We start from the raw sequence: 19,396 nt of genomic DNA on the forward strand, positions 1-19,396 counted from the left end.
CTTTTGTAAATGAAGTTTCATATGGTTGGTTAATGGCTAAGGGTAGACATTGCATTGTGTTGATGTCATAAACGCACTATTTCATAACATTTTACTGCTTCCTCGCAGAAACCCAGCACGAAGTAAATTCGAATGGATTTGGGATGCGCCGTTGCAATTGAAGGCTCGAAGCTCGCATGGAGCCATGGAGGCTTACTGAACAAATTTTCAGTAGCAGCTGGTCTGATTTGCACGATGTCTAGTAGTACTGAAGAGATGAAAAGACTCGTTTGTTAATGGCACTGCATAAGCTACTTGAGTTTTTACAGCGCAATAATGTGCTTATGTTTTATCAATTGCTATTCTGCTAACTATTGTGTCGCCGTGCATGTTTTGTCTATACTTGTTTATTTTGCCATTTTTTTTTTGTCTCTTTCTATTATTGGTCGATCGCTGCGAACTTGCGGTCAACAAGCATCATCAACGCAATCCGCGATATAAAAACACTCACGTTCCACACCCAACATTTTCAAATTCATAAGACGCATACAGTCGCTTTACGTTCTCAACGTTGCAATCTATCACACGATTCTCTGGACATGTATGGTAACATGGTAAGAGGCCGCAGTCGATGAATAGTAGTATTGTGCTAATCGCAGTTCTATATATGGTAAGTTAGAGCAGCATTCACATGCACGGGCGCTCACTCCAAAAACAAGTGAGAAGCAACAGATCCGCACCGCCACCTGCTCTGTCCGTGCATATATAAACGGCTTGACGACGAGATGGTCGCCGGCGAGAACGGATGCGCGAACACCTTGGCCAAGTATGAGGCGACTGCGGCCTCCCTCCAGTCCTCCAAGGGCCTCGGAAGCTTTCCGTACCGGAAGTACGACGGCTTCTGGTACGCGGAGCACCTGATGGCGCCGACGCTGGCCATGCAGGACACGTTCGTCGCCCGACCAACCACCATGCCCAAGTCTGGCACGACGTGGCTCAAGGCGCTCGCCTTCTGCGTCATGCATCGCGGCCGCCACGAGCCGGCCGACGAGCGACACTCTCTCCTCGTCTCCAGCCCGCACGAGCTGGTCGCGTTCCTGCACTCCCTCTACGAGAACCACGGCTCCGCCCCGCCCGGCCCGCTACTCGAAAAGACGCCGCCCCCGCGCGTCCTGGCCGTGCACACGCCGTTCTCGGCATTGCCAGTGTCGGTGCGGGAGTCTGGGTGCCGCATCGTCTACCTATGCCGAGACCCCAAGGACGCGTTTGTCTCGCTCCGTCACTACCTCGACGAGATCAAGCCCGCGGGATGCGCCATGACGCCGTTCCCCGAGGCGTTCGACCTGTTCTGTGACGGCGTGTCGCCCTTCGGGCCGGTGTGGGATCACATGGCCGAGTACTGGAAGGAGAGCGTGGCGCGTCCGGAGGAGGTGATGTTCCTCCGGTACGAGCACCTGAAGGAGGACACCGTGGAGAGCGTGAGGCGGCTGGCTGAGTTCCTGGGCACCGATGAGGAGGCGGCGAGAGGCGTCCCCGAGGCTGTTGTGGCGCTGTGCAGCACTGCCCGGATGAGGAGCGTCGAGGCCAACCGGGACAGGGTGCACGGGCACGACAGGTGGGTGTTCAAGAACTCGGCCTTCTTCCGGAAGGGTGAGGTCGGGGACTGGAAGGCGCACATGACGGCCGAGATGGCGTGGAGGCTGGATGGCCTCGTGGAGAAGCTGCGCGGATCTGGGCTCTCCCTGACCCGCAACTGATCGAGGGCTTTAAACATGTGCTGTTTCAGTGTGCTTCTGTTGCTTCGTATGGCATTCTGGGCCTGGCTCTGGTTTGTCTTAGCCTGGGACGCTGTGGCTTCGTTGCCACGCGTGGGCGTAGACGTGCCTCTGTTCCCAGAATAAAAGTTTCATTTCCCGCAAAAAGAAAAATAAAAGTGTCAGAGCATCGTAACGTGTGATGCACTTTTTCTGTAATGAAGACCGGGATTTTCCATCAAAAATAAGGGATGCTAGTTGCATGCAGTAGAGGAGTCAATGCAGATTGTTGTTCACCGCTGTGACATCTAATCTGAGCCGATCACGATCGGTTGGTAGAGGATCCCTTTCTAGCGCCAAGCCCCTTACAGTACTAATGATCAGTAGTACACTGTCTCACTGAGCCAATTCAGATTTGAAATCTACCATCGTCATCTGCCACACTTTTTTAAATAAAGAAAGTATAACTTCCAGCCTCTGTACCAACTAGAGATACATATAGTTATTAAACTCATAATCATTTAAATAGTGAATCGAAGACATACACCCACTACTTCTAAATAGATGGAGACATGCACCCACTACTCCACAGTCCACACCACACCAATGGTGCTTTTGCCGCAACCTGACGAATTCATCTTTTTTTTTTCAATGTCACAGCCAGCCGTTCAGCACACCACAACCAGCTTCATTTTGCGCGCTGTAGCATTGGGTTTTCTGAAGGTAAAATGAAGAACTTGTTTGGAGTTTGCAGCGTAAATGCGAGACAACTTTGTTTTAAAAAAAAATCGGTTCAAGACAACATAACAATTTACAAGTTGAAGACAAATCTAAGCATGGAATGCATATTGCTTTATCAGTGTATCTCAATCAATTCATCAGGACACTTGGGTAACCACCAGCAGGAACGGCAACTTCGCCCATACAAGGACCAAATCTAGGCTTCTAGGAATGTGTTCATCACACAAATTGAAGTGCTCATCATCAAGAGTGAAAGCGATCACCTTCTCATGATCGCTTCAACTTATTACCAAGCCATGTAAAATGCACATCTAAATATCTAGAGCATACACGCTATCCTACGCATCAGAATTGCAAGACAGGCATCGGCGTTTCAAAATTCCCTCTATTCGTATCACCTATAGCCCTTCACAAGAAGAGACCAGAATGCTACCTTATTTGGGATCTCGTGTCCGCTCCAGAGTCCAGTCACACCTTCACCGCCTCTGCCTCCACCTTCTCTGCACCCGATTCAGCGTCCGCCACCGCCGCATTGGCCGGCGAGGAGAAATCAGGGTCGAATTTGTCGCCGACAACCTCACGGCAGCGCACGAGCACCGAAACAGATTCCTTCGTCCTGATCAGGGTGAAGTACAGCATGCCCTGGCAGAAGAGCGGGCGGTAGTCGCTGGGGTCCTCCCGGGCGAGCTCCTAGAAGGCGACCATCGCCTCCTCCACCTTGCCGTCCACGAACAGCGCCTGCGTGGCGAGGAGGCGTGCACAACTCTCGTCGCCCCCGGAGGCGGCGGCGGATGAGAGGCGCGCGCACGAGGTCCACGCCGCCGAAGCGAATGAGCGCGGCGGTCTTGGCGACAAGCTCCTCGAAGGGGTGGGAGTCGTCGGGGGAGACCACAGCCGTTAGCGTGACGGGAGGGGTAGTGGGTAGGGGAGGAGACGGGGTGCACGCAATGGACGGGGAGGTGGCTACGAGGAGCACGACGGTGGAGGCCGCCAGACGGAGGGAGGAGAGGATGGGGGTGCGGAGAGGCAACGTCGGAGCCGGAGCTGGCGGTGGTTTTGACAGCCGCGGGGAGCACGAAGCTACGCCGCGGGGAGGAGGCTAGGTAGATGGGGGCACAGAGGGATGTGGTGGCGGCGGCGGGAGCAAGGAATGCTGTGGCGGTAGCTAGGGTTTGCGTAACAGCACGAAGATTGCCAAGGTGTTCAATTTGAATTTTGGAAGGAATAGAACAACAGCAGAGTTTGGTGAGGAGGCTTGGTGGAGAAAAGACCCCCGGCCTGCCTCGTCGGCCGGTGTCGGCGCCCGGCGTGGCAGTCGTATCATCAGTCGGATCCAAATTCTGACTTCACCCCTCCGAAGTAGAGGGAACAGTAATTCGGGAAGGATGAACAGCTCTGTAGCATCAAATCCTATCAAGATCCCATTTCCCATCCGTTACCCTTCAAATTTCCTCTGAAGGTTATAGCCGTTTGATCACGTATCAACGGCACCAACAGAGTTGATGGATAAATATGCCACAGTATTTAGCAATTGTTTTCCGTCTGCATCATCTACACGTTCTGAATTTAGCAACTCTGTTCACAATCTCAGTTCTTTCCGGTTACTGCTTCACAAGAAACTTGGCCTGCAGCCTGCTCAGGATGCATGATTTCAATATCATTACGAAACAATTAATTGCATGAAATCAGCACCTTGAACTACCAAGGTTAGCTACAGGCGATCAGTGCTGGCCTTTGAGCATGTTGGAGTTGCATTGGCATGACTCCGCAGTAGTCTCACCATACTTCAGCTTAAAACATGACAGTGCTTCATCTTTAGCCGCTACTGAGGGGATGATACTGCGACAGCCGTAGCTTCGCTGGGATCCTCCTCAAAATGTACAGGACAAGAGATGAAGGAAGAATTTCGACAAGCTGCAGAGAAAGAAGATTAAAACAGCAGAAGGGCAGGTTATACTAGTGGAATGGCCATCAATTTGCAGGTATGAAACTGGAGAAATATCATTTCAGTATAAACAGTGGGAAAACTGAGTTATGAAGGTAGCTAAATCGCACATACCAGGTAATAGAAGAAATTCAGGATTGGATGATCAAGAACATCGAGGTCAGCTTCTTTGTCAAACGCGTTGAAACACATCTGCAAAACATACTCATAGCTAGGTAATAGCTGAACAATGAGAGCTGAATTCAGCACAACGATCAGAGAACAGAAATCCTTACCATTACGCATCGTGCCAAGAAACAACAGAAACATATGGTGGCGACTCTACCAACCTCTCGCAGCTTTTGTTGCCTCCCTTTTGACTCAATGGGAAAATGTTTCAGCATGAAGAAAAGCCTGCCAATTGAATCAGGAGCGTTACACATCTCAAAGCAGTGTGCTACCTGTATATTTAACTACATCAAACCCTGAACTGATAGAGATAATCTCGAGTATCGAAGTACAAAATTCCTAGATTTAAAAATTGTGTGGTACATGGCTTGCAGCTGGCGTCTGGTCTAGGCGGTCCATTTGGCTATCAACAAGATACAAAATTCCAAATGCATCACAGTTCAGAATTTTAGAATCAAGAGTAGTATTCTTGATCTTACCTTCCTCCATATAGCAGAAAACCCAGGGCAGTGAAAAAGGAAAGACCTACAATGAATAACTTCGATAGAACTAGCATATAATGATTTGGATTCCACCACAAACATAGCCACAGAAAACCCTGAAGAGAGATATTTTCATTAGTATGCTGTGACAGCATAACAAGTGACTGAATATATGAATATAAACAGGCAAAAAGTTAAGAAGAACTCATGTTGAAGTCAAATAAGAGTAACCATATTTAATTAAAAAACTAAGAACTCATCCATAAAAGACAACCAGAAAATGCGAAGAAATGACTCTGGACACACAGAGCTATTTCCTTTATTTACCTTTGTCCATTATTTTTATTTGATGCTAAGAACTTCATATTTGTGTTAGTAGGCATATAGATTCACATTAGACTTTTCTAAATAACAGATGTCTTTTCCCATTGTACCTAACTTCAATGAAATTCACAGTTCCAATTGGCTCCAGAATAATGTGGAATGATATAAATTCAAACGAAAATATGCTGTCTGTTGCTTGTGTAATATGGTTCAGCATAAACAATCCATGCAAATTGGTACAAACTTATCTAGCAGTGCACAGTTAGAAACAACATGCTTTACCTGCAACACGTAAACTACACTATTAATGGTGTAGAAACCTGATCGAAGTCCATCAGTTATTAGACCACGCGCTTGATAAAGTATCTCAGCCCAGAAAAGTGCAAGCATTGCATAAGTAGTGAAGAATGCAAGCCCCGGAAGATCAAGAATAACATGCTGAAAGATCTGAAATTAAAATGAACATGGGAATTTAACTCCAGTTAATCAAATGGAGATTTTCATTTACTTTACATGAGAAAGTTAAGGCATCAGAACCGGAGGGTCCACTTGTTGCACTTGGCGACGGAAAGCAAAGATAGAACATCTGGCTGCAAATTTGCAGCACGGCAAGATTAGCATTAGACAGTTGACAATGTAGATTTTTCTTTTTTTTCAAAAAAAAGAGAGATAACATGCAAATATTTCTCCAATGGAGATTGAACTGCATACCCCCATTGACTAAGAAATTCAGGAACTGGAAGACCTTTTGCGTTGTCCATCCATATTCAGGAACTCTGTGCTGTATTCTGGCAACTTGGATCTGCATGGCACATTATAGTCATTGTCTTCTATTTCTCAAGTACTTAACTTATTGTTTAAATAGTGAGCATTTACATGTCAGCCACGGGTATAAAGAAAGATATTTATGATCATAACTCGTACAAATATTCAGATGCTATGCACAAATTCTTATCCTGCACTGTCTATTGAGCGAAGATTTTGATGTATCAGAAAGATGAGCATTGAGAAGCAACCACAAGTCATTGTCCACCTATTTATCTCTATTTCGAATCGTGGTTTTATCTTTATTGATCTGAATGTCTGTATATATTCGTCCTCATTATCGGCTTTCACGAGGTTCGGATGCAAAACACTGGTATGTCAAGGTGACCCCTCTTTATTCCCAACTAAAATTGCTGATCGTGATATGGCAGATCGATGGTACTCCTGTCAAATAGGCACAAAAATCAAGTATTTTATTGTCCTGCCATGGCAACAAGGCATCAACCGCACATGCTTACTACTTGGACGGTGCGACCCTTTCTACCATCCAGTGTAGTGGTTGAGCAAACATATCGACAAAGAACAGAATTCTAGAAGCACGCATCTGTCCCTAGTGGCGCCGTGGCGTCGCATACAGGAGGAGGAGACGAGCGCGGTGGCGGGGACAGGGGGAGATGCTTACGAAGGAGGATGCGGCGACGAGGCCGTAGAGGACGGCGAGGGAGCAGAAGATCCCGTCCTGCCACGCCGGCGAGCCGTTCACGTGCTCCCACCACCCCGCGACGGCCGCCGGCAGGGTCGCCGGCGCCGGCGCCGCCGCCATCACAGAGATCCTCCGAAAAGACGGTACTACAAAACAAAAGGCCTCCTTTCTCCGAGCGGAAATCCGTGGGTGGGCTTGCGGGGGCGACGGGCGGCGTGGGTTTATACGGGCGGGTCGCGTCGCTGTCGTCGCTCCAACAGGGGAGCACAGGTTGGTGCCCGGCTGTTCGGTACGGCGGCCAAAAATTAGAACTCCGCAAGCCGAATCGAGCTTGGAAGACGTCGTTTTTATGTTGCAGTAGCAGTTATGATTGGCTCGTCTGGCTAAGATCAGCGCTCGATTTGCGTTTGGTTTCCATTAATCCGACGCGGCCCAGATCAGCTTTTCTTTTCTACGCTACCACCTGTTGGTTTTGTCATGCGAGGCATGTTTCTCACGAGCAAATTGGACGCCGTCCGGGCTGGAGGGTTGACATCGAGCAGATGACGCATGTCAGCGAGGTAGTTTATGGTTCGGCAACCTGAATGCTCGATGGGTTTCGCGTCTTGTTTGCGTAAAGTATGCCTGAACAACCTCAAACCTGCTGCGAATCTGGCGCGCGTTGCCATGCTGGTCAAGAAGCCTGTTGAACATATGCTACTTCGTGAATCGCTCTCCTGGGCAAGTTGTTTTGGTCATTTGTGACGGAAATAAGAACTTCAAGAGGCGTAGAGAGGTGATGCTGAAAGTTCAGAGGGAGCAACTGGTTGACAGATTTGTGAAATCGAAGCAGAACATTCTTCCCAAATGGATGGTATAAAGCAGATCAAATTGCCTATGCGCCCTTATCATCCATCCAATGCTGATTTTCTGTCGCCATTAGCGCATTATGCACATATTCCCTGACAAAACGAACAAATAAAATAGAGAACCAATGCATGTGGATTCCGATGGTTTTGGTCACATCTTCAGAGTTCAGACCGGTGCACACATCTTTCAACGTTTCAGTGTTCAGAGCATTTCACATCTCCTCAAGGAAAAGGCAAATACTCGCTGCATTTCTTCCCGCCAAAAAAAAAACTCGTTGCACTTTTGCTGTCTGATATGTGAACCGAGGTTGCTAATACAGCATATGAAGTTTATATATGCTGAAAACTTTGATTGTCGTTTGCAAAATCCTTACATCCACCTGTCATGTCTGCATTAGTAAACACAGAATAAGGCATATTCCAAAATTGTTATGCCCTGTATGTATCTGTCTGAAGGATCTTTTCCCGCGCTAGCATATGAGCGTATACATGTCCCGACTTTTTTTTAAACAGTGGTAGGAGCGTTGCCATCTATTAAAGAAGAATATATGCTTTTATATTAACATAACAACTGCCGAATGAAAATGGCAGGGAGCCACGACTAAAAAAAGAACAATCAAAGATGACTATAAACAAGTAAAATTAACACCAAAGAAATAATATAAATAAAACATCGTAGCAGGCTTAGAGATTTGGTATCATCTCTGCTTCCAGTTTTGTCGTGACATCATCTATCACAAGAGAAGAAATTTGAATTGACTGCAAAATGTTGTTCTAAAAAATTTGTCTGTTCCTTTCTTTTCAGATGTTCCAGTAAGTATAAATTAAAACTGAATTGGTTACTTTCTAGTCATTCATGGGATCGACGCTATTATATCTTCCCACCATACTGCAACCGAAGCATGATCGTGCAGAGCATTGCTCTGAATTCTTACCTCTATGATCAATGAGTGATATGCTCCCAAACCTCTTTTAAGAAAACGCATTGTAATCTTTTGAGAAAACCCCCGAGTTCGTTGATAATCACTTTAGGCTGGACCATAGGACAACTTGAGTACTGCTTGCTCTTATACTAGCATATGAGCATATACCTGCCCCCGAGTTCATCGATAATCATTTTAGGCTGGACCATAGGACAACTTGAGTACTGCTTGCTTTTATACTACCTGTGTTGTCCAATGATTCTAATCCACTGGGAGAAGTACATACCTTGGTGACTGATACCAGCCATATACTTTGAAGGACTCCAATTTTCACAGCAGCTATTTTTTCAAGCAGCAGCGGCTTCTTCTGAAGCAAAGTATTCTCCCCCAATGGATGATGGAAAGCGGAGCAAATTGCTTGTACGCTCTTATCATCGACCCAATGCTGATTTTGTGTCACCGTTAGCACATATTCCCAGGCAAAATGAGCATACGACACTAGAGAACCAATGTATGCGGATTCTGATGGTTTCGATCATATCTTCAGATTGGTGCACGTATCTTCCAACGTTTCGGTGTTCAGGGCAATTCACATTTCCTCAAGTAAAAAAAGCATATACTCGCTTTCCTTTTGCTGTCTGATATGTTTTACAAACATAAAAACTCTGCTTACCGTATGCAAAATATATTTCATACTCATACCTGCTTTAGTAAACACATGATAAAGGTATATTCCAACATTTTTTATCCCTTGCATGCATATGACTTAAGATCTTTTCCCCACACTAACTAGGAACGTATGCATGCCAAGAGTTGATGGTATAAACACTTCTGTCTGCACCACTGGACAACTTGCGTTGTCCAATGATTCTAATTAATCCACTGGCAGAAAGTACAGATACCTTGGTGACTGATACCAGCCACTGGCTTTGAACAAGTTAAATTTTGACAGCGACAATTTTGCTATCGAGCACGTGACTTGATCATCTTTATCATCTTTAAGATGGAATTAACTTTTAGCCTGTATATACTAGTTACGGTGTTTTCTTCAATCAGTCAAATAGATCGATACCATGCATCACATTACGGTGCATGCGTGGACGTTGTCGTCGTGGAAGATGGCGAGCGCGTCGTCGTCGAGGACGTGCGTGAAGGCGTGGCAGGGGTAGGTCCCCACCATAGGGTCGTTGTAGCCGTGGCGGTAGTACCTGTTGGTGGCCATGTACGTGTCGTCCTCCAGGTACTGGATCGCGAACGGGTAGTACTCGCCGTCGTAAGGCCACGGCCAGAACTCCGCCGCCCTGCCGGTCCGCCGCGCCGCCCGCAGCACCTCCCGCCGGTCCGCGTACCCCGTCACCGTCACCTTCTGCCTGTCCATGTCGATCTCCACCGTGCTCACCCCTGCACAATGACAACATCAGCGTGTGCATGCATGCCATACTTGCACCTGCATTTCGTTGTTTTTTTATCCAGATGTGCGTGCTGCGTGCCTTCGAGCCGGGACAAGGCCTTCCTCACTCGCTTCTCGCAGCCGTCGCAGTCCATGTGAACGTTCATCTCCACGATCTTGGTCACAAAAACACAAACAAAACGCGAACTGAAGCAGCAGAAGCCATACATCCTCTTTCTCATGCATGAACCAGTGTACTCACAGACAAGGCGCTTGACAAGGTAGAGCTTCTCTGCGTCCTCCAGAAGCGCAGCATTTTTCAGGCACCGTCAGAACCGCCGGCGTTGATGGGCGCGGCCGGAGGAGTGCAGCGATGAGGCGTATAAATACTGCCGCGAAAGGAGGCAAATGCACGGCAAGCTGGGGAGATCAACATCGCAGATGCTAAAGCACGCGGTTGCTTCTGGGATCGATGCCTCCCAACACGAGGGAATATATGCGCTGATGCGCGACGAACAAATGTGATTCCTGGGAATTACATTTCTTGGCCGGGGAAGGCCTCGACATGTTGGGGGGAAGAACAATGTCGATCTATCAATCTCTGAAGTGGTATCCGGCACCGGCAGAGCCGGATAATGTTCGGATGGGTAGCGGATGAGATTTTTGGCCCGAGTATGGTCGTTTTCAGTCCCTAGCCTGGGCTGCATCTCCCCCACAATCCCACTGTTCCCTGTTGTTTTATAGCCGAATTTACTTTATTGGTGATTCTTTTTTCTTTGGCCTGCAGGCAGATTCCATTGAGACGGAGAAAGAAAACAGGAATGCAGAAAAGCCAGTGGAAAGCCCTGCAAGGCTGCATAGAAAGGAAAAGGAAAACAAAAAAGGGAGATTGCAAAAGGTAAACTCGTTAAATCATCCTACAGAAGGGAGACCGTGTTAAGAAGAAAATATCTGCAAGTTTTTATTGTGTTTTTGGTTGATTTTGAAAGTTACTAGTGTCGCCATTACTGGTTAAGAGCCTGGAGAGGTGTGGATTAAGTGACGCGGGCCTCGTTCTATAGGAAGACAAACTATCAAATCCATTGGGTTGATGCCTTGTCGAAAAATAATGGGATAAATGCAAAAAACCCCCCAAAAGTCACTTGGATTTTGACTTTCCCCCCTAAAAGTTGTTTTGTTGCAAAAATCCCCCCAAAGGTTTGATTTTGTTGCAAAAACACCCCCAAAAATTCAAATTTAAAAAAAAAAAATCACAAAAAATTCTAAAACAAACTAGAGACAATTATAAGACCTTTTGTGAAATTTGTTTTCAAAAATAATATCCTTTGCATCATATTTCATGGAGAGTAAGTTTGAAAAAAAAGAAAAACGTGCAACTCATTTATTAATTCGAGTTAAATGCATAGTTAATTATTTACTAATCCAAAAATCATGAAATAAATTTTTTTAGTCTTCTTACATGATCCTCTATCTTGTAAAAATACATGAAATCTTGAAATAGTTATTGTAACGTGCAGGATTGAGTAAATGTGTTACAGGTAGATTAATTCATAACTAATCCATAACACCCCCAAAATTAGTGAAACCACTTTTATTAGTTTACTTAAACAATTATTTGTGTAGGAAAAATAATGGTAGACATGAAAAAGTTAAAATAACATGAGTTAATAAATGAGCTGCACATTTTTCTTTTTTTTCTAAACTTTCTCTCCATGAAATATGATGCAAAAGATATTATTTTTGAAAAAAAATTCACAGAAGGTCTTAGAATTGTCTCTAGTTTTTTTTAGAATTTTTTAATGATTTTTTTATTTTTTTTTGAATTTTTAGGGGGTTTTTTGCAACAAAGTCAAACTTTTGGGGGTTTTTTGCAACAAAACAACTTTTGGGGGGGGGGGAGTCAAAATCCAAGTGACTTTTGGGGTTTTTTTTTGCAGTTTTCCCAAAAATAATCTATTGGGCCCATTTAGCTTGGACTTTGTTTGCATGGAACAAGTGAATTGGGCTCATTTAACCTAGCCGCTGGCCCAACCAATGCTTATGACAAATGGGGCCGTCCTTAAATAATTACAAAGAAAAAAAATGAGCTCGTCTTCCTTTCCCTTTCCAGGACGAGGTAACCAACAACTGACCTGTTCTTAAGCACTTCTCACATTCGTGGAACTCTTGCTAGTACCAAACAGAACTGCGGCTGGTATTCCAAAAAAAAAAAAAAAATGAAGAAGAGCTGCGGCGTATTCCCAAAATAGGAAGAAAAAAAGAGAGAAAAACCACGGCTGGAAACATCAAGAAGGTACCAAATGGGCTCGTCAGGGGAGCTCCTCCCTTCGAATCTTCGATCCCCTCTTCGCTATGTTTTTTATGGGCCTAAATGACGAAATGATTCTGCGCTTGCCACTTGTGAAGGAATCACTTGGTCCTAGTTAGGGTTGGCAATAGGCACACATTACATATATGCACGCATGCAAAAATCCTAATATGCGTGGTTCTATATCATATTCTTTGCCTACAAGTGTAGAAATGGATTCGATTTTAAACCCAATAGGTAAATATACACGGGTATGAAAAGGTTTTACCTATACCCACTTCGTTCATGTACCCACTCCAAGGCTTGACATGTGGGTCCAAAAACACATAATATATAAACTAGTCGCCTAGGGTTTGCTCCTTTCCTTTACTCGATTCACCCCACCCCATCAACTCAGCTGCCACACACACTAAGCATGTCGACTTGCGACACACCCATCGTTCACTGTTTGCTGTCCGACACATGGTCACATCTCACACCCCTTGCCGTCCGTCGCCCACTGTCGTCCCAACACCGCCCCTCCACCTTGAATTTGAGGAGTACCTGGTTGTTCCTCTTGTCATTGACAACAGCCATCCGTAGCCCCTGTCTACATCGAGGCACAAGCAGCTGAGCACGGACACCCCTCCGACTCATGCGGCTCATGAGACTCGAAAAGGCTACCTTGGTGATTATTAAGAGCAATAAATTAGGATGAGCAAGCAATAGTTTGCTATGTGATTTGGGATGTTGTTCCTTTATTTCCTTTTCTTCTTTCACTTTTCCTTTATTTCTGTTCGCGGAATTGTAAGTTAGAGAACTTTCAATTCTTTGTAGATGTTGTTTTCGTTTTTTGATTTGTGAAGCCTTAGTAGCAATATGTGAAGCCAGATTTTGGATTTCACGTTCATAACAACTGAGATCTCATGGAGATCCATGTTTTATATGCTGCACCGATGTCCGTCGTCAGAGACGTCACAACACCCCTGTATCAATACACTGTTAGCGCTCCTGCATCGCCACGGGGTCCACTTGCTAACAACAACGAGGAAGGCGGCAGAAGGCAACCAAGTGCGCACACCGACCGAACACACACGTCGCTGGGCCGGATAGGGTGAGAGGGTGAGTCATGTCTGGGCTCGACCTGTTTTAATAGGATAGTTGGCTATAAGAGGCAAAATGGCATTTGGCGAAGGGAACAGCGAGGAGGACAAACTTTGTATTCCTTGAACCTCTACTTCTCTACTCTATCTAATCTAATCCACCCTTCCTGCCTAATTCACCCTTTCTGCCCAATCTCTTCTAGAACAACGAGGAGTTCTAGATGCATTCATCAACATAGTAACTCAATTTCCTAGCTCAAACTCATCCAAATTTCTCTTTTGCTCCTAATCATCAAGAACTCGAGGCACTTTGCAACGAAGCTCCAAAACTTAGATTTCGACCAGCTAAAACATGCATTCGAGCTATGGGATACTAGGGGACTTACCTAAGGTGCTTTGCTGAGGCTGGTGACCACCAGTGGAATGAGGAAACAACGGAAAAATTCAAAGAAGAGGAAAATGCTGGTGCTCCTCGTTCTTTAACCAAAAACACCAAAAGACGTCAAATCAGCTCAAATCCTTCAAGAATACACAAACAACTTGGACAGATTGGAAGCTTAGGAGCGAAGGATCGTATTGGTACCACATATGTACCTCAGTTTTGCTTTTACATGGAGGAATCCGAGGAGAAAGAGAGAGGGAGCTTAAGAGGGAGGGAGAGCTCCTTGCTCTTGGCCGATTGGGAGGAGAGGGAGCACGGGAGAGAGTGAGGGAGAGAGAGAGGGAGTAGTTGGGGCTGCTGCCCCATTGAGAGATGGGGTGATTGGCCCACCCATGTGTGAGCCCCATTTGTTAGAGAGACAAGATATTTTCAATGCGGATTCTGTTCTTTTCTCTCCCAAAATCCTTTCTCTCATCCTATTGACTCAAAACGAAGTGTTCTAGTACTCCAGAATGAAATGGCTTAAAATTAAGCATGACACCTATGAAGTGTAATTATGCTTAAATACGTGATTATGGGCTTTGGGACATGACATCACCGTGGCATGGACGTTGTTTGTGGCCACGCCATCGATGACAAATTGGCTGCACTCCGAGCTTATCGGAAAGCTCGTGGTCTGTGTCATTGTTGTGCTGAGAAGTGGAGTCGAGATCACAAATGTGCACCGCAAGTCCAATTACATGTGGTTCAGGAACTTTAGGATCCCTATCAATGCGACATGGTGGAATCAGTTGATGACTCTTCTCTTTGAGGAAACTGAACATATTTTCTTTGCTATCTCCAATGAAGCAATTACTGGCGTTGAAGCTCCAAAGACATTCAAGTTTCAAGGTATTCTGCAATAGAAAGCAATCTCTATATTACTTGATTTTGGCAGCTCCCACACTATTATCAGTGAACAGCTATCAAACCAATTGGTTGGTGTTACTCCTCTTTCTGTTCCTATCAGAGTTCAAGTAGTAAATGGGTGTATCATTTAATGCACTTCTGAATTAAAATAAGTAGTTTGGAGTGTCAATGGCTACCAATTCCATTCTGATCTCAAAGTCCTCCCCCTCAAATGTTATGACATTATTGTTGGCATGGGTTGGCTCGAACATTTAAGCCCTATGAAGATTTATTGGACAAACAAGTGGATGGCTATTCCTTATCATGGCAGTACTACATTACTCCAAGGTATACTCTCCACTCTTCCTGAATGCATTATAATCCAAGTTTTTGCACTGGCTACTACATAGGAAGTTACTCCACCACCTCTTCTTGACTATATCCAAGATATTCTAGAAGAATTTGCTCTAGTTTTTGTTGAACCAACATATTTACCTCCTAGTAGGCACTGTGATCGTGCTATTCCCTTGATCCCAGGGGCTAAACCTATTAATGTTAGGCCTTATAGGTATTCTTCAGCCCTCAAAGATGAAATTGAGAAGCAGTAGCAGATATGCTAGACTAAGGTGTTATACAACACATTAGCAGCCCTTTTTGCTTTCCAGTCTTGTTAGTTAGAAAGAAGGACCATTCCTAGAGATTTTGTGTTAATTATAGATACTTCAATGCCCTTACTGTCAAGTGTAAATACCTATGGCCTGTCTTTGACAAGTTAATAGATGAGTTGGCAAATGCAAAGTGGTTTATCAAATTAATTTTGAGAGCTAGTTTCCATCAAATACTACTGCATCCCAGAGAGGAGTATAAGACAGCCTTCTAAACACATCAAGGGCATTTTGAATTTAAAGTGATGACTTTTGGTCTCATTGGAGCCCTAGCAACATTTCAAGGTGCTATGAATGCCACTCTTGCACCCCACCTCGGAAAATGTGCTTTGGTTTTCTTTGATGATATTTTAGTCTATAGTCCCATGCTAAAAGACCATTTGATCCACTTGAGACAGGTACTTCAGCTGTTACACAAGGATCAATAAAAGATTAAACTTTCCAAATGTGCTCTTGCTCTCAACCAAATCTCCTATTTGGGACACATCATTACTTCAGTAGGAGTTTAAACTGATCCTGCCAAGATTCAGGCAATCCAAACTTGGCCCTCTCCAACCAATATCAAAGAATTAAGGGCTTTCTTAGGTCTTGCCGGCTACTACAAGCATTTTGCCAGGTATTTTGGAGTGATAAGTTGATCTTTAACTGACCTTCTTTGCAAGAATAACCTTTTTGTGTGGATTTCCCATCATGATCAAGCCTTTTTGGCACTGAAAGAAGCCCTTATATCTACACATGTTATTTCTTTGCCTGATTTCAGTAAGCCATTCTACATTGATGTATTCAGGCCACCCTCTAGCATATCTCAGCAAAACCTTGAGCCCTAGAAATCAAGGTCTCTCCACATATGAGAAGGAGTATTTGGCCATTATTTTAGCTGTTACTCAATGCTGCCCGTACCTACAGCAAGGGGAATTTCTCATTTCTATTGATCACAAAAGCCTAGCACAACTGATTGAATAAAGGCTTCATACCCCATGGCAATAGAAGGTGTTTTCTAAATTGTTTGATTTGCACGGAGTTGTGTATAAAAAAGGTTCAAAGAATAGTGCTGCTGATGCTCTTTCCAGGCGCCCTCACCTAGAACTCAATGCCTTGACAGTCTCATTAGCCAGACCTCACTAGTTATAGGATGTTCTCCTTAGTTATCAAATTGACGACAAAGCTCTGGAACTGATTGCTCTGCTATCATTATCCCCAACATCTTTACCACACTATTCCCTAAAGGATGGGCTGACTCGTTATAAAGGACGGATTTGGTTGGACTCTAACACTAATCTTCATACTCAAGTTATTATTGCATTGCACAACAATGCTGTGGGAGGTCACTTCGACATTCCTATCACTTACAGTCGCTTGAAGAAAATATTTTTTTGGCCAAACATGAAAAAAGTTGTCCGACAATACATACAACAGTGCCAACTCTGTCAATAGGCTAAGCCCAATCGGCCACCCTACCCAAGTTTGCTCCAACCGCTTCTAATCGCTAGTCAATACTGGCAAACTATTTCTTTAGATTTCGTTGAAGGACTTCCACCATTAGCGACATATAATTGCATTCTTGTTGTTGTGGACAACTTCAGTCGTTATGCTCATTTTATTCTTCTTCGGCATCCTTTCTCTGTTGCTAGTGTGGATGCCACATTTCTAGATACGATTTATTGACTTCATGGTATGCCATAATCCATTATTTCACAACTACGCAACACTAGGTAATAGCTTCATTACTGACTGACGATGCTGCTTTGCAAGTGCCATAACAGGTGTTACAACATCGCTTGATCATGCGCGATGGATCTTCCGTGTCTCAAAGTCAGAGTGTGCTGGTCAGGGTTGGACGACGCCGTGGCCACATAGGAGGACATCGAAGCCCTGAAGCAACGATTCCTGTTCGCACCTGCTCGGGGTCAAGCAGGTCTCCAAGGAGAGGGGGTCGTTAGCGCTCCTACATCCCCACGAGGTCCACTTGCTGACAGCGACGAGGAAGGCGGGAGAAGGCAACCAAATGTGCACGCATCGACTAAACACACATGTCGTTGGGCCGGATTGAGTGTGAGGATGAGTCATGTCTGGGCTCAGCCTGCTATAATAGGATAGTTGGCTATAAGAGGTGAAGTAGTATTTGACAAGGGAACAACTAGGAGTAGAACTCTGTATTCCCTAAACCTCTGCTTCTCCGGTTCTATCTAATCCAATCCACCGTTCCTGCCCAATCCCTTCTCTAATTACCTCCGATCTATGAAGGTGCTAACACGCACCACGGCCAGATTTGAGGGGGACTGATGCTGGTGGGCACATAGACGCATCTACGGGTGACAGATGGGGTTCTGTTTCTTATCCATAGCAGATAATGGAGTAGGTGCCAGTATGAGTTCGAGAATTACTACTACTTTGGAAAGCTCCTAGATACTTCAGGCTATGGATCGCGAGAATCTTATGCCCAGCAACCGAGCTGGTCCATGACTACATGTGCCAGGAACACCGCACACGTGACACGTGTCGGTGACCGGTGATAGGCTTGGGCCGAGAGCCGTCGGACGCGGGACACGCATCAGAAGAAGTTGCATCATTTGGCCCACCGCGTTCGTCAGTGAAAGGACGGCCACTGAGATGCCAGAGGTGGGCCCAGGCCCATCCTATTCACTCACAGTACTTGTTTGCCGGCGATGACGGTCCGGCCAGCCGTCAGATGGTGATCCAACACCGGCAAGCTCGCATCAGCAGCCACGTGGCGGTCGGGAAATATCCAGAGGCTTCCTGCTCCCAACTGTAACTCCATCGGAAAAGAGTGAGCTCTCACCCTCAGTCGCATCTTTTTTTTTTTTACAAAAACAGCCTCAGTCACATCCTGAACCAAAAAAAAAAAAAAATGAACGAGATTTCGGTAAATCAATAACATGCAATTGCCGACATGCCACATGTGGGCAATTAGCCTGCAATGAGACGCCGAAGAGCCTATTGTGAATAAAGCAACTGTTGTCCTTTTCGGCAATTGATTTACTGATGTACTATTTTGTAATTTTCTAAAAATATATACTTTTTGTAATTTTCCATTAAATTAATATTATTTAAAAAATAAAAAACGAACTAGTAGTACAAGCTATCCGAACTCCAAACTGGAAACAGAGAACAACTCCGAGCCTCGTCCTCGTCGATCGCCACTTCAAGAAATAAAAATACAGTAAGAACTTACAGAGAAGATCCATGGAACTGCTCTTCCTGCAGCTTCTCAGCTCGGAGGAGCCGCGGAGCCACTGTAATTTACAACGAGCATTTCAGTACCAACAAGGTGATGAGAGCTATATCAGCGGGACGGGTGGGACACGTCGACGCGACGCCGTCCTCTGTAGCTAGCCTCGGAGGAGGAGCGAGGACGTGTGTTCGTCAGCCGCGGGTGGCGACGCGGAGCGCGTGCGCGGGCGGCGGCGGCGGCGGGAGCGGCGGCGCGGCGAAGGGGAGGCTCCGGAGCACGAGGAAGCGCACGCGGCGCGGGAAGGGCGCGCCGTGGAGCAGCTGCTCCCGCACCCGCGCCACCAGCACGGTGTACTCCTCCAGCAGCTCCGCCACGATCGCCACCAAGATCATCTCGCCCCGACTCCAACCGATTGGCAGCTTGACAAGACAAGGAAGGACGCACGCCGCGGGATTGGAATGGACAGTGGTATGGTGGTGCAGTGGGAGGGAATGATTGGGCGCACGCCGCGCGGGGCCTTAAAAGGACTGATGGATTGGGTTGGATTCCGGAGGATGGGACGGGAAAATTTTTGGTCGCTGTGCAGGAGTTTTCTTTATTTTTTTATTTTTTAACAAAAAAATTTATTTAAATATATCTCTAATAAAAATATTTACGAAAATAGACGCATACTGCTCTTTTATAGGGCGGTTAGACCCTTACCAACCAAAAAAACGATAAGCAGTCTAAAGACTCTTACCGCTAGTTGATGGGACGGGTAGGGCTTACAGTCCTCCGAAGGGGTGGTAAGCAGTACTCCAAAATTTAATTTTCTCCTTTTTTTTTCAATAGCTCTGTTGCTCTAAAAATTCTAAAA

At 45.5% G+C, this 19,396-nt stretch overlaps 4 protein-coding genes and 1 pseudogene across 6 annotated transcripts; 1 reads left to right on the forward strand and 4 right to left on the reverse strand.

Annotated features, from left to right (window-relative positions):
• The first annotated feature begins 700 nt into the window (after positions 1-700).
• LOC133920418 (cytosolic sulfotransferase 16-like) lies at positions 701-1,736 on the forward strand. Its single transcript, XM_062365037.1, has one exon. The coding sequence runs from the start codon at positions 765-767 to the stop codon at positions 1,734-1,736; it is 972 nt and encodes a 323-aa protein (XP_062221021.1). The 5' UTR covers positions 701-764.
• Positions 1,737-2,559: 823 nt separating this feature from the next.
• Positions 2,560-3,906, reverse strand: LOC133922919 (uncharacterized; annotated as a pseudogene).
• On the reverse strand, positions 3,874-7,218 carry LOC133921524 (tobamovirus multiplication protein 3-like). 2 transcript variants are annotated; one of them, XR_009910290.1, is made up of 9 exons: positions 6,841-7,218; positions 6,105-6,195; positions 5,931-5,983; positions 5,676-5,840; positions 5,067-5,185; positions 4,695-4,812; positions 4,534-4,611; positions 4,207-4,388; positions 3,874-4,106 (listed from the first exon to the last, which is right to left on the reverse strand). XR_009910290.1 is itself a non-coding variant. In XM_062366441.1 (8 exons), the coding sequence occupies exons 1-8, from the start codon at positions 6,979-6,981 to the stop codon at positions 4,290-4,292; spliced, it is 864 nt and encodes a 287-aa protein (XP_062222425.1). In that variant the 5' UTR covers positions 6,982-7,217; the 3' UTR covers positions 3,874-4,289. The 2 variants fall into 2 exon arrangements, 1 of the variants encoding a protein (XP_062222425.1); XM_062366441.1 differs by having other exon boundaries at positions 3,874-4,388; positions 6,841-7,217.
• A 2,120-nt stretch (positions 7,219-9,338) lies between these two features.
• Positions 9,339-10,376, reverse strand: LOC133920419 (heavy metal-associated isoprenylated plant protein 45-like). Of its 2 annotated transcripts, XM_062365039.1 has the most exons (3): positions 10,285-10,376; positions 10,123-10,198; positions 9,339-10,033 (listed from the first exon to the last, which is right to left on the reverse strand). In XM_062365039.1, exons 1-3 carry the CDS (start codon positions 10,336-10,338, stop codon positions 9,711-9,713), a joined length of 453 nt encoding a protein of 150 aa, XP_062221023.1. In that variant the 5' UTR covers positions 10,339-10,376; the 3' UTR covers positions 9,339-9,710. The 2 variants fall into 2 exon arrangements, with proteins under 2 accessions (XP_062221023.1, XP_062221022.1); XM_062365038.1 differs by having other exon boundaries at positions 10,123-10,369.
• A 7,874-nt stretch (positions 10,377-18,250) lies between these two features.
• LOC133921525 (uncharacterized) lies at positions 18,251-19,117 on the reverse strand. Its single transcript, XM_062366442.1, has one exon. It carries the CDS (start codon positions 18,930-18,932, stop codon positions 18,732-18,734), a length of 201 nt encoding a protein of 66 aa, XP_062222426.1. The 5' UTR covers positions 18,933-19,117; the 3' UTR covers positions 18,251-18,731.
• Between the last annotated feature and the right edge of the window lie 279 nt (positions 19,118-19,396).

Source organism: Phragmites australis, chromosome 6 (genome assembly GCF_958298935.1).
Source record: "Phragmites australis chromosome 6, lpPhrAust1.1, whole genome shotgun sequence".
Classification (NCBI taxonomy): Eukaryota; Viridiplantae; Streptophyta; class Magnoliopsida; order Poales; family Poaceae; genus Phragmites; species Phragmites australis.

Excerpts from the sequence above, each read along its gene's own strand:
- LOC133920419 (XM_062365038.1), bottom strand. The coding sequence starts at position 10,264 with ATGAGAAAGAGGATGTATGGCTTCTGCTGCTTCAGTTCGCGTTTTGTT. Across the intron at positions 10,034-10,122 it reads GGCCTTGTCCCGGCTCGAAG|GGGTGAGCACGGTGGAGATC; the intron begins GCACGCAGCACG and ends GTCATTGTGCAG.
- LOC133921524 (XM_062366441.1), bottom strand. The coding sequence starts at position 6,981 with ATGGCGGCGGCGCCGGCGCCGGCGACCCTGCCGGCGGCCGTCGCGGGG. Across the intron at positions 6,196-6,840 it reads TCGTCGCCGCATCCTCCTTC|ATCCAAGTTGCCAGAATACA; the intron begins GTAAGCATCTCC and ends TGTGCCATGCAG. Across the intron at positions 5,186-5,675 it reads GTGTAGTTTACGTGTTGCAG|GGTTTTCTGTGGCTATGTTT; the intron begins GTAAAGCATGTT and ends ATCTCTCTTCAG.
- LOC133920418 (XM_062365037.1), top strand. The coding sequence starts at position 765 with ATGGTCGCCGGCGAGAACGGATGCGCGAACACCTTGGCCAAGTATGAG.
- LOC133921525 (XM_062366442.1), bottom strand. The coding sequence starts at position 18,932 with ATGATCTTGGTGGCGATCGTGGCGGAGCTGCTGGAGGAGTACACCGTG.